At 39.1% G+C, this 14,683-nt stretch overlaps 1 protein-coding gene across 1 annotated transcript in view; it reads left to right on the forward strand.

Annotated features, from left to right (window-relative positions):
- PAPSS1 (3'-phosphoadenosine 5'-phosphosulfate synthase 1) overlaps positions 1-10,098 on the forward strand; it is a 44,695-nt gene extending 34,597 nt beyond the window's left edge. Inside the window, exons 11-12 of the mRNA XM_040554751.1 lie at positions 428-657; positions 9,389-10,098. Coding sequence (XP_040410685.1) covers positions 428-657; positions 9,389-9,527 — 369 coding nt within the window. The 3' untranslated portion in view covers positions 9,528-10,098. The remainder of the gene's footprint in view (positions 1-427; positions 658-9,388) is intronic.
- The last annotated feature ends 4,585 nt before the right edge of the window (positions 10,099-14,683 follow it).

Here is a 14,683-nt window from a genome sequence, read left to right on the forward strand (position 1 = left end):
AATTTAGTGTTTTTCTGTTTTTAGCATTCCCAGTAATTACCTTGAAAGAAAAGAAACAGTTCTACAGGGAAAATCATGTATCAGACTGCAGTGAATTTAAATCCTTACTAAACCATTACAGGTAATTTAGTGTTGTTGAGACTGCTTTAGGATGGCAGGACCTAAATCCTCAGTTTATGCTGTTCCAAACACTAGTAAAGTAAGTAGTTTTTTAAGCATCCTACTATGCAAATGAAACAGGAGCATGGTATGTCTTAGCTGTAAGTTTGGTGATTCACATAGTTGATTCTATGTTGTGGTGTGGCTCCGTAGTGAAAAGAATATCTGTTTGATTGGGGGGGAAATGGGGTAGTTACACAGTGCACACATTTTAAAGGTCATATTTTTAACTGTTTTCTTTTAATTTTTTCGCTTGTATGTGTTCTAGGTTCAGTGGCACTGCAGATCACGGATGGTTGCAGGAGCTAACTTCTACATTGTAGGGCGAGATCCAGCAGGAATGCCGCACCCTGACACTGGGAAAGATCTGTATGAACCAACCCATGGTGCTAAAGTGTTGACAATGGCCCCAGGCCTCCGAGCACTGGAAATTGTACCCTTCAGAGTTGCAGCTTATAATAAGAAAAAGAAGTGCATGGACTATTATGACTCTGAGCAGTAAGTTGTGTTTTAGTTCTAAAACATTTTGAGCAGCAGCTGCCTTTTCTTCCCCTGCACCCTCCAGTAATAAAAGAGTAGTTTTTAACTAATTTTATATAGCTAAAATATACCAGTCTTCAGAGGCATTTTTAGACCACTGATGCAACTTGACTTCAGCCATGATTTGGGTGCAGTTTCACAGCACAACTTAGCTGATCCAACTTTAGTTGCCACTGGAAGCTCCCATTTTCCTCCCAGCTACTGGATTTTATGTAATTCTGGAACAAGCTGGCACAAGTAGCTAGGTCCGCAGAAAAATATTATTACTCGTTTTAATGGAAGGATTAGCTTTCTGCTGGTTTATCTTCCTAAATATGCTTGCTTGGTGTCAGGTAAGCATCAGATATGATGCAAGAGAAATAATGGGAGACTGCAGCAGGGAGAAGATAGTGGACAATGTACTGGCAACTAGCTGCTTGCTTAACGATAATGCAAAGTGGTGCCCTAAATCCATTGTATGACCCAGGAGTTTTTAACTGGTTTTTGTTTTTATGATTTAGTTACGGGACAGTTAATTTTGTCTTCTGACTGTTCCAAGATTATTTGCATGTGGCATAACAGAGTCCAAAACTTACTGCATGTGTTGCTGTGGTGTCAGTGAGTGGAACTGGAAAGGCGATTTGTCATTTTAGTTTAAACCTCGTTATTCAGATTATTGAAACTACTTTTAAGTCAAACTGCAGTTGAAGTTAGTACTGAAGTAAATAACTGAAAATTTTCAGCTGCTTATGCTACAGTTATGCTACAGCTGCTTATGCTACAGAGTATAAGTCTCCAAAGATGTCACTGGCTTGTGGCAATCAACCAACATATTTTATTCAGCGTCTTGTGTTTCTCACAATTAATTATACTTTAGTAGATATTGTGCTGGCTTAGCCTTGGTTGCAAGTTATGTGAATACTTTATATTTCAGCAGTAAATTCCAAGCACCTGAATTGGTCTGCTTTTATTTTTGAAAGCTGTAAAGTGTTATCTTCTCTTGCACAACTAAATCTAATTTTATGGTAAGTTGTTGCATTGCTTGGAAATAAGCAGCAAGACAAAGGCAAATTTGCTGAAACCTGACAAGAATTAAAATAGCTTCGCTGTGTGTTACTCTACAATGTCCATATGTGTTTGGAAATTTGATGATTTACTACACTGCAGATGTTTTGAAATAGAATCTAATCAGGGAGGCTTATTTAGCAATTGTAGTTTGCTGATGTTGTTCTTCCTTCCTCTTTCCTCCCATTTAGGCATAATTCCAGTATAAGGCTTCCCTCAGTGCTCTGAAGCATCTCTTTGGATAGTATTGCAACCGGGTGTCTTTTTCTTTTTTTTTCTTCAACCAAGTGTAGCTTTGGGTAGCAGCATCAGACCAGACCTACAAAGTGACGCAGATGGTACTTTTATTAGGAGGAATAAAATCAGAGGGAAGGATACTCCTGACATATGACATGGAAGTCTTTCTACACTTACTGCCTCTTAGACGGCTAGCTGTTGAATACTTCACTACCTTTGTGCCATTCATTATTTGAGATGCACCTAGAAATCGTCATTGCTGTGCACAATAACTAAATTCTGATGTAAATTTTGCTAGTTTTGTCCCAGCTTGTATGCATTATACCATAACAGTCAAAAGGCTGTTGTAGTAGATACTACAGGTATTTGTCCTGTTTGTTTATTGTCCAAGTGATTAAATAGGTTGGTTTGAAAGATCTCAGAATCACAGAATTGTAAGGGTTGGAAGGGACCTCGAAAGATCATCGGGTCCAACCCCTCTGCCAAAGCAGGTTCCTTAGAGCAGGCTGCCCAGGTAGGCGTCCAGACGGGCCTTGAATATCTCCAGAGAAGGAGACTCCACAACTTCCCTGGGCAGCCTGTTCCAGTGCTTTGTCACCCTCACTGTGAAGAAGTTCTTTCTCAGGTTGGTGTGGAACTTCCTATGCTCTATCTTGTGGCCATTGCCCCTTGTCCTGTCCCCACAAACCACTGAAAAGAGGTTGGCCAAATCCCTCTGTCTCCCACACCTCAGGTATTTATACACATTGATGAGATAGATCCCCTCTCAGTCTTCTATTCTCCAGGCTGAACAGACCCAGGTCTCTCAGCCTTTCCTCATAGGGAAGATGCTCCAGGCCCCGTACCATCTTTGTGGCCCTCCGCTGGACTCTTCCCAGGAGACCCCTGTCTTTTTTGTACCAGGGAGCCCAGAACTGAACACAGTACTCCAGGTGAGGCCTGACCAGGGCCAAGACAAATACAACAAGACCGAAGTGAAAGAGTTCTACTGGTGTCACTTTTTACTATGTTGGAATAGGAGGGAAGTAGCAATATAAGACACCAGAATTCCCATTGCATGGAACAGAAAACTTTTAAAGAATGTTGATTCTGTAATTATTGATACGGGACTCTTTGCAGGATAGATTTGATTTAGATCAAGGGGAGTAAAAGTGTACCTCTGTCATTAGCCAGAGTAAATGATTAAAAACTAACTAAAACAAACAAAAAAACACAACAAAACCTCTGGTAAGAGGTTTGCCTTTAGTTTGAGGCATTTTTTTCTGTCACTGTCTTGGAAAAAAGTTCATACTGCTGTTACCATGCAGCTTTACCGTGCTGCTGTCAGAATGCAGACCATTTGTCCTGTCGTTCTCTAAATGCTGTTTGTGAACTACGGGATAGACTGGAGTGTGGCAGCAAACCTCTAGATGGCAATGCAGATGCATGCAGACTCCTTGAAGAGAAAACCATTCTTGTTCCTGCTCACCATAGACAGAACACTGTGGTAGGCTCCAGACAGAATTAGAGCTTGGGTGGGTGCAGCTGGCTGCATTTCAAGATAGTCTGTGTAACACCAAAAACATGGTAGACTCCTGGACCATGTGGTGTTCGGCTCTGTAAGGAGAATGGCAGGGAACAGTGGGTTGTCTGGAAACATTATAGTGTCAGTGCTGCTGGAGCACCCTTGGGTATGAAATAGTCATGTTCGTGTAAGTCTTTCCTGAGCTCACCACTTACGTGGTGAAAAACACAATGTGAAAATGTGGGGAAGAGGGTTGTATGCATAGAAGCATTGCTCTGGCTTGTTTTAGAAATGGGTAACTTGATTTCTATCGCGTCTAATTCAATTCCTTGAGGCTTGGATAGTTGACAGGCAATAGGCAGTTCAAGAATTTACATCACTAACAGAGGCATGGAAGCTTACATGAAGCATTTATTGCATGGGTTTCCCCCAGACTGAGCTGTAGGTGAGCTGCATGTCTTAGCTGCTGCCCCCATGACCTCCCAATTTTACAACAGGTATGTGTCATGATGCAGACTTTTGAAGACCACCACAGATTTTAAATCCTAGCTTCAGATCTGGGAGACTTAATCTTCTGAGTTCACAGTTCTTGTCCTACAAGCGAGAACAGTTGGTACGCTCAGGCCTTGAAATCCCGAGTGCTGCCCTGCAGCCCTCAGCTGCCGACTGTCCCTGCCCCAGAGGAGTCATTCACCAGGGATTCGGTCATCTGTAGGGCCACATCACTAAGCAATGGCCAAGGGAGCTTTTTGGAATGATGTGTGACCTATGCATTGGTAACTGCAGGCAAAAGGCTTAAGCCTGTCATTTCTTTGTCATTGTTCTCTTCACTGTGCCATTTCCACAGTGTTGGTAAATCAGGGGAACAGATCTCAGAAGGCTGGCAGCTGGGTTCTGAGGTGGAGACTGCTGTGAGAACAGAACTTGTTCTGGTTCCTGGGTTTTCTAAGATCCAAATTTGGTAACTCCTTGTGCCTTGGTAGTCTAAATTCAACCACTCCTGAAACAGAACTGAATGTGGATCAGTAACTGAAGATGACCAAACATGTTTTGGAAATGTTTACAGAAAGAACTGTAGTTACAATGGAGACCTTCCAATAAACATCTGATCTGAGAGCCACTATCAGACTGAAGTGTAAAAATTAAAAACAAAAACCCCATAAACAAATCCTAATGTTGAAATTTGTTCAGAAAAAGTTGGTATGTTTCTTCAGCCAAAAAGGCCTCTCAGTTACCACAAACAAGTGTAATTTGGGATTGGTGGCTTAATAGTTGTTTGGGTGAGCAACGATTCCTAATTCTTTACTGAAGATCGGTCCCAAAAATGCAGCCACAGACTGCTGCTGAGGAAAAAAATTAATTAAGAAAGGAAATTAGTCTGATAATTCAACACAAAACCCAACAAAATACCCAACACACATACAGCCAAAAAAATAATTAAAAAAAAGAAAAACCTCCCTGCAGTGTCTGGAAAAAATGGCTTTTTTTTTTTTCATCCTTGAAGAAAACCAGTGAGATCACTTCAGCTAGAAGGAACCCATAAGTAAGGTTACCGTAGCAGGCTGTTCATGCTTTCTGTAAAATGTGAATGAAGCATGGGTATCTGAAGAGTAGTGATGATTTTGACTTTAAAAAGTCCTGGGAATAAACTATGAAATACAGTTGTCACAGCTGCTTGCATACTATCAAGTCATACTTACAGGTAGCAGTTTCAGCCAAGTATATACTGTTCCGAACTTGTTTGATGTGATATCTGATTTTAAAGTGGCAGCAAGAGGTTGAAATAGGCACGCTTGATTGTACGCCTTAATTTAGTTATGTGAAATATTGTTTCTCAGTTAACATTAGTATATCATTTAGGATACATTTAAGCACCACAGCAGCTCAAAATACCTGAACCGTTCTGCCAATCAGAAAGGCAAGTAAAGGATTTGCTTTGCTTACGATGATATTAAGCATATAGGTTATGTTTTGCTTTCCTGCAGAGTTTTTTCATAACTGGTTCGGTTTTGAACCTAGTGGATACTAGCTGGTTCACTCAGCACGACAGGGTGTTCCCAAGACATTAGTGTAGACTGACATGACAAAGGCTAACACTGTAGGGAACAGTGCTCTGTCCCTGTTGAAGTTCTGGTGTAGGTCACAACTTGATACTGCTAAGACAAATTTCAGTCCAGTAGAAATCCTCCTGAGAAGCATTATAAGGTTGGATTTCACCTCCTGACAGATTATGTTCAGGGCATAAGAAGGTGGAAAAGGAGAAGTGTTAAAAGACTGAACCTGAGATAAAGACGTCTGTGAATTGTCTTAGGAAGTAATTGGATCTGAAAGTTTGCCAGCTGAGTAGAACGTGTTTTGAAGTCCCAACAGAGCGAAGTCATGTTATTGCTCTATTTGTATATGTTTGCTTCCAGAAAAACTTTTTTAATGAATAAGTGAAACTGTGAGTGCATGGGTCTTTACTGTTGTCATGAGTCTTGATTTTAAGAGTAATTTCTTAAGACCCTCAGATTGCCACTAGAGACATTGCCCTCTGCAGGGAATGGGAATTTCAGGAAGGTCATTTGCACAGTGCCAGATACCCTAGGAAAAGGTTAGGATTCCCAAGAATCAATGTGTTTGTACTCCATCTGGCTGGAATAGCTGGTACGGAGGTAGTATAAAGAACACTTATTGGGAAGAGACTACTTCCCAATAAATGATAAGCAAAAATCAGCTGTATAAAATGCACTATACTTTGATTAAACCTTTAAACCTGTAGGGAATAATTGCTGAACAGGAGAGCTTTTTTTTTTCCCTTCGGTTACTGTTTTAAAGTACTCTACGGACACCTTGAAGACGCAGCAGAGTTGAGAACCTACAGGTTTCCTATAGGACTGTGGGCATCTACATGCAGTTGTTTCCTACGTGCAAACTGGTGATAGCTTGCTTGTTTTGTTGTAAGAACTACGAGCTTGAAATCTTAGCCTTGAGCACTGCTCTTAGTGTTTAAGCTCATAATGAAGCTTTGAGAAAGCTTTTAATTGTGTAGGCACCAAATATTACATCAATACTAGTCAAACTTGATTGATAGTACGATGTGAAATCATTTTTACAGGCATTTACTTGTTTACAGTGTGGCTCAAAGAAAGCTACTTCCAGCAGCTATTGAATACAAGTCTGAAAGGCACTTAAATCCCGTGCTCAAAAAAAGGCTGAGTTGATTTTCACTGAGATTCATTCCAAATTTCACTTGAGAATGGAATTTGGATGGCTGTTGCTTTTAATTACATAACAGCTTTAATGGTCAAACATTTCCCCAATTTCCCCACACACGCTTCCTGTTCTGCTCAAGTCCATTTTATGCTGAGTAGCTCCCAATTTCCTCAAAACTCACTGGACAGAATTATTGGACTCCTCATTTTGTTTCCTTTTGTTAAGAAGTAAGTTACTCATAGTCATGTTTTGTTTCAAAGTGCTTGTGTTTCATATCACACTACAGCATTTCTACATAGTAGACATAGCACTTTCTGATACTCAAGAGATTTATTTTTGCCATTGGTGAAGGCAGTATTTAGGTGTTGTTTATCTTAATAACACCTAAATACTGTGGAAATTAAGCTGGAAGCTTGAACAGAAAATTGAAAAGGAAGGAATTTACAAAAAAAAGGCAAAAATTACTGGACCATTTCAATGGACAGTGTATATTGCCAAAGCTCCATGTGAGTCAGCTTAGGGATTACTAATTTTTAAAATTTTTAAAAGTAAATCCTATTTAACAGAAGTTTGGGAAGGTATCACTTAGTACTTCGGTACTTTAGAAATGATTGAAAATGACTACTTAAGAAATATTTTTATATACTGAATGTAGTATGTTTCTTAAATGACCCTTATTAATGTTTTTCTGTCCTTTTTCTAAGGCTTATCTAGATTTTCGTAGTGGATTTTTCTTTTTTGGGTGGTTCTCTATCTCTGATTCTTACAGCGGCTTCTTGCACAGCCACAACTAGGGATGAGAGGAAGCTGAAGGAAATGGGGTTCTTATTGAAGCAAACTTCTATGGTGCATGTAAATTTATTGCCTTGGTACCATTATTTCACTTGTGGGCCATGGAGGAATTTAAGTCTTTCTGAAATCTTAACAGGCAAGGAGGGAATAAAACAGACAATGTATTTTTGGTGTTTGGAGTTTGGTGTTGTAGAAAACATGGAGAAACTTTATAGCACTTGCTTTACTCTTATCTTCCCAGTCATCCGAAGACTTAATTTTTTTTTCTAGAATATTAACCAGGCTTCTCATTTCACCACATAGATTTTGTAGAAATAGTTCTTAAAGAACTCAAGTTACCTTCGAGCAGTGTTAGTGAGCATTGGGCATCTCTGTACCAAGGAACAAAATTTACAGGTTCTTAATGGTGGTGACATTATTCTTTCTCTGATGGGCTTGCATCAGCTTAAAGTTTTCATTTTTGTGTAATTTATATTTTGCAAAATCGAAGCACGGTAGGGTTTTTTGCCTTGTTGTTGAACTTCAAGAACCTAATTCAGAGATTGCTCTCTGAATTAAGGGCAATGAGAAAAGAGCACGTATGGCATTGCTGCTGTGTAGATGCATACAATCCAAATCAAAAAGTTATGGGGTTAGTGGTTTTGTGAAAGGGAACTGTGGAATGCTTTCTGCATCTTGCTAACTTCCATACCCTACTGAGCATAGCTCAGCACTTAGAGCCAAGTTCTGCCCTCTGATGCACACACTTGGCTCTTGTTTCTGTCTAAGGCATGTGCATCTGAGATCAATACTTGGCTTTTATTTCAAACAGACAAGTAAAGAATGAGTAATGGATACATGTTGCAAATTGAACAAATGGCGTAAGTAAAATTGCCATATTTAATTTAAGAATAAATCATTTTTCTTTGGAACACTTGGTAGAATTGTGGCATTCTAGTCTTGGTTTTCCTGTTTCACTGTTGTGACGAGTAGGAGTTGAACTTGACTGGAACTTTTGCTGCTTATCACCACTTACCTGAGAAGTTGATTTTAATTTAGATTGTCATGTTAATGATGATCAGTAATCCTGATCTGGGTTCATTTGTAAATCTGTCCAGATCAATTCTGTGTTTTTTTTTTTTTTTAGGAAAAACATCTTTATGGAAAGGTATTTTTATTATGCTTCCAGTTGAGGTTATGCTTTTTTCTTTATTTGAACTGTACATGCCATGAGTACTCAAATGCACATATATATGTGTGTGTATATATATATATATATATATATGTGTATATGTATATGTAAATGTATGCAGAGTGGCTTGCAGTGGCCCAACTGCAAAAGCTATGGAGCCTGCCTCCAAGGCTTTTACTTTTTGTTCTGCAAATTGTCCTTCATTATGAGATTTTCTGCCATGTTGTTCTTCCATTCTCTAGTGCACTGAAATGATCTTCTTTAACCAGTACTGCAACGACTACCTTCTACCAGCATGTGGTGCTGGACTGCTGCTGGGGCAGAGAGGATGAGGGTACAGAATAGGATGGCTGCTGTTGTTGACAGAGAACTGAGGCAGGAGGTGGAGGAGAGAGTTGTCTCTCAGCAGAGTTAATCATAGAGAGAGAAAGCCAGGCTAGATGAAGGCACAGACTCTGTTCAACTCCCAGAAGATGAGTTGGACCAAGCTGCTAAACCTCAGGAGTTACCTAAGCTCTGTGTTGTAGAGGGTGCGTAAAGATGTACTGGCATTGATGGACAAATGTCTGGAAATAACGGTTACTATCAGATTATACTTCCAAGAAGAACTTTCATTAAATTATCAAAAAAGCAGAAGAATTGTGGGCAACTTTGCATTCTTTTTAAATATTTCTTTTTTTTTTTTTTTTCCTCCCCCTACCTGTTCCTCTCCCTCTCTCCCCTAACTCCCATCCCTATCCTCTCAGCCACGAAGACTTTGATTTTATATCAGGGACCCGCATGCGCAAGCTGGCTCGAGAAGGACAAAACCCACCGGAAGGCTTCATGGCTCCTAAGGCTTGGACTGTGCTGACAGAATACTACAAATCCTTGGAGAAGGCTTAGGCCTCTTATGTACCGCAGATCAACGTTTGACGCCTGATTTATTTACGAGAAGGGGACCACACAGTCACCGTTCATGTTGCTTTGTTGTGGTGTCGGTCAGGAAGTTCTTCTCTGAAAACAGACTCTTTCTCCCTAACTTAGCATCATTCTTTGCCTGTCCTTATGGGTTCTATTATGTCCTGGCACCTAACTAGCTGCTGGTTTTAATGTCTTCTCTTTTATTACAGTTAATATTCTTGCAGTAGGATTTTTAATTCTTGTCTTTTTTTAATATATTTTATTGCCTCTGTCCTATGAATTCTGCAGCTGTTAAATAGATGCAGCTTTTTTCATGTTATTTAAACTGCTGGATATTTTCTGTTTTTAGTAGTTTGTAGGAGAAAATGTAATAATTAGACCCTTAACTATGGATAGGTGCTCAAGAAATGGAAAAAGTAACAGTTTTAAAATTACTGTAAAAGTGTACTCTTATTATTCTCCAGAAGCTTTTAACATTAATTTTTCAGTATTTGTAATTAAAAAGCAGAGTTCTTTATGCAGCATAATTAAACTTTTTTGCTTTCTTTGTTTAGTTTTGGAGTTCATTGAGTTATCCAATAGTTTCCTTCTGCTGTGGACCTGTAAAGATGACCAAGTAATGAGTAAAAAGAAAAACGCTTTGCTCTTTTAATTGATAACTAATCCATATTTTTTTATGTGCTTGTTGCCTTAGGTGTCAATAGGGAATGTTTTATCCCATTTGATTTCACTTGCCAGTGTTTGGTTCCAGATACAGTCATTCATCTTACTTCAACTTAAAGAAAAAACAAACAAACAAAAATTATGGCACACTGACCTCGAATTTTATCGCAAGAAAAACCGAAGTCTTTAGATCTTTGCAGTTCCTGTGGTAGAAATGCTTAGTCCTGAAGGTTAAGTATCTGTTTTTCAACATCTCCAACGGCAACATCAGGGTAATCTCATTGTCTTCCTTGACAGACAAGGCATATTTGCTTCTACTAGGATTCCTCAAAAATCCTGAAGGTGGTTAATTCAGTATGTGAAACATTAACTGCTGAAGAAGAACATGAAAAATAAAAAGTAAAATACTTCTCTAAGTACACAGTAATACTGATCTGTTGGGATCTTTTCAAGTATTTGCAGGTAATCAGTGGAACAGTCATAACTGTTCTTAGCCTGTTCACTAGGAACTTCCCATATCCTTCTCATAGAAACTTATTTTTCTGTTGTTAAGAGGTGTACAAAGGACAAAACAGGTCAAAATATTTTTCAGAATGAGGAAACTGGCCTGCTACAGAGTCTGGATGAGGCATGTTCATCTAGATTTTTTTTGGATGGTGGGAGGCTGTGATGAAGGGACCTGTATAATGAATGGGGCGACTGCTTGCAGTCTTTGTTTACTTGTTCACAATAATGTTTAAGACAAATGCTTTGAGAATGACTTCCTTCTCTTTTCCTCCTCTATTTGAAGAGACACAGAGTAACTTTTACTGGGATTTATATGTCTGTAAGAGGCAAGAAAGTAAGATGGAGTTGTGAAAAGACAAGAGGCATGTTCACCAGTGAACCATGACAATTGAAACTGTTTTGGTAGTGTAAAGCTTACTCCTCTAGAATCGCTGAACAGATTTTCTTCAAATTTGGTTTTCTTTTTAGATTGCATCAATATACAGGACATGCAGAATCCAGAAGCAGAAGTCACTTCCTCTCTGTGCAGGTGTACATGCAAAATTTCAACTTAACTGTGAAGGTGGACAAGAATTATCAGCTGGTCAGAAGTGATTTGCTGTTGAAAGTTGGAGTTGAGACTCTTTGCTGTCAGGTTTGATTCTTAAAGTAATTAGGATGAAAGATACAAAAAATATTTTGGCAGAATGGCAAACATGGGTGGAAGTGTGCAGTAGTAGATCTTTTATAAGTGCTGCTTGTGCTATATGAAGTCTGGACAATATGTGGAGTGGTAAGCATGAATGTTGAGTCATTCTGTAAAGTTAATTTAGAAGCAGGAATGTCTGCAAACAAATTAATACAGTGATAAAAAGCAGATCTAGTTTTCATACTTAACTCTTTTGATGCTGAGGCTCTGTTGTTATAGTGCTTCTAGAAAGCATTCCTTACAATGCTTGGTATTAAAGAAGCCTTCAGGTTTATTCTAACTCATTATTTATTCTAAAGCAACAGCTACAGTGTTCCCAGGGGAATTTCCTGACAAAGAACGAGAGCATCTGGTCAGTTTGTGGGCAGAATGTGCTCTGTACAACAGCAGTTCTCCCATATCATGAATGTTTTCATTGTAGAATTCTAATTTTTCCTCTCCTGTTAGTGTCTTCTGTAAGGAAGTTGTATTTTACACGAAAAAGCTACTCCAGAAATGATTCCAAAATGTTCCCCTTCCCTCCCACTTTCTGCCTCTGCATTGGTATACATTACAAGTGGTTCTTTACCTGCTGCTCTCACACAGGATAATTTATGGGTATTATCCATTGCTTTTTATATGGTCCCAGGATGATTGCTCACTTCTAACTGATCATTTTGATGTATTGGGCGTGTGAGATACGAAAGCAATAACACCCATCCATATGGCTGATGCAAGGAGGACAGTCTGGACCCAGTTTTCCAAAATAGATGGATTAATGAGGTAGTTGGAGATTACCAAACCCTAATCCTTGGAGTTAAATAAATGCTAGAAAATTACTACCTTTCCTAGGTGAACTGGTGAATTCCAGATGTTTTTGATTCCTGCAGTACATATGAGCAACTTGAGAAAAAGGCAAAAATATTCTTTTTTTTGTAAAGAACCACACTGCTGAGAATTCTGTTTTCCTATGTGAGATCTCATATGCCTGTGTTCGACTAACGTGAATACTTGGGATGACTTTTCAAGTAAGGATCTGAGGGTCACAATGGAAAATACTGGATATCTGCTAAGGGTGCTGACTTTTACCTGATTTTGTTCCTTTCAGTAGGGGATCTAAACACTAACAACTCAGTAATGCATTAGACACACAAAATGGAACGTGTAGAATAGGTCACAATTTTTTTTAGACACAGTTTGGAGATAAGCAAGCTTCTACATCTGGAATAATTCAGTAGAAGTCTGCAGGGGGAGGATATGAATGGATGTCTTGGCGTGGTGGTGGTGGAAATAGAACAGGGCTACTGTGGACTGTGTAGACGGTACTGTAAGTGGCTTGAGTTTGGACCTCCTTTGCATTTTGTATTTCCTTAATTTCAAGAAGTTCCACATGTGGGTCACACAGAGGGTTAAATTACTGCCTTCCCATGCTACAAAAGCAATAAAAATTACTTCGGGCATCCTGACAAAATGCTAACAAAGTAATCCAGATGCTTTCCCTTCCTGATGGATTAAAGGTGCTAATCAGAATATTATAATCAGTATGTTAACTCCCTTTCCCAGTAAAAGCTGGCAGCTTCAAAGACAAGTATATGTGTGTGTCTGTTACTGTATTTACACACATGGCATCCCTTGTCATCTCCAGTCATGAACCTTTAAGCTTTTGTGCTGTGCACTGTAGGAACACAGAAAGAAGCTCTCATCTCTGTTATAAATTAGCTTTCCTATGAGTCAGAAGAGAATTTTACTGTGTCTATGGCACCGTCTCCAACAGCAGGGAAAGGAAAAGCTATTCCTTCTCTTATGTAGGAGAATTCACAAGAAAAAATGAGATGGAAAGTGATTTTTTGTGTAACTTTGCAGGGATGTCTGTTTGTTCATCTACAGGAATGGGATTTATGGTGGTACCTGAACGCTAGTCAGAGGTGTGTAGGAAAGGTATTCTAGTCCTCAAACCTGATGCAGAATTTTTCACCGCTAACCATAAAAAAAATAGGAACTTCAGGCTGGAGTGAGTTGGCTGAATTGACATTACAATGAATGCAACTGATAGCTCAGAAGTAGTGTTTTTTTCTGGTTTATGAATTGGTCTCAGAAACTTAAAACTCAAAACTCTTAATTTAGCTGCTGTGAAAGAGAGCGCTGCTAGTTCCGTTTTTTCATGTTTAATGCTGCAAGCTGGACCTGATAAGCTAGGTTGCCAAGGGTAACTTTAAAGCTTTCCATGTCCAATTTATTGGATATGGGAGTTCCCTGCCAACAGCGAAGCAGGTGTTGGGTAAACATGTGATTTAAAGGAAGTCAGTGCTCAGGTTTCTGCTCAGTTGTATTGTTTTACCTTGAAGAAAGCCTGAGGGCTGGAGTAGCAGGGCCTCTTTTAAATTTGCTGTCTCCTTTCGTGAAAAACTTTTTGATTATGAATATAGCTCGATTTTTAGTGGTCTTTTGAAGTGTCCATTGAGGGGTTTTCATTGTGTCTCCTGCAAGCTCTGTGTCTACTCTTGTGATATTGGAGAATTTTTTACCTGTATCCCTTTTCATTATTTAGTTTTTATTAAAATCACTTTTTTCTTTATGGGAGGGTGTATATGTGCATGAGCCAGAGTCTCATGCCTTCAACATTTCCAGAACTGTTTGCCCTAGAAACCTCATCTTGATATCATTTTGAAGTTGAAGGGGGAAGGCAACTACACTGAAAGCTAGAAAACAGTGCTTTAAAACCACATCTGGAATTCTTAGACAATAAATGGCTCCAACTTAAAACAGAATGCAGAGATTTTAATGTCATAAAACTTGAGGAGCCTTGGATTCAGTATAAGGACTGTCACCCAACCTTCATGTTAAAATCCACTACACAACACTTTGAAGTATGACTGTAGACAGAATGCTACCTGTCTGTGTATAAAAGGAGAAAAAAACAACAACATCTTTTTCAGCATAAACTTCAGTGGAATGGAAATAGTGCCTGCATCTTTCTTTTATCCTCTGCAAGCAGAGCTGTTTCTTCTGTGGAGTCCTACGCTTATCAGTCTAAATTTCACCTCATGAGAAGAGTAAGCATTTTGGCCATATCCACATATTTTCATCTCATAACAGTAGTTATGATGTCAAGTAAAAGGCTTGCAGTCTAGGCTGTGAGTTTTCAGGTTTTCCTGAGCACGTGTAGATCTCCAGGCTTTCCACTCAGATGGCGTTTGTCCAAATTTCTGTGGACTAAATCAATTATTTCTATAATGATTGATAGTTAAGTTTGTTGCAATAATTATGATGAGACAGAGAGAAACCAGTATCCACATGTTAA

The sequence above is a fragment of the Cygnus olor genome, chromosome 4 (assembly GCF_009769625.2).
Source record: "Cygnus olor isolate bCygOlo1 chromosome 4, bCygOlo1.pri.v2, whole genome shotgun sequence".
Lineage (NCBI taxonomy): Eukaryota > Metazoa > Chordata > Aves > Anseriformes > Anatidae > Cygnus > Cygnus olor.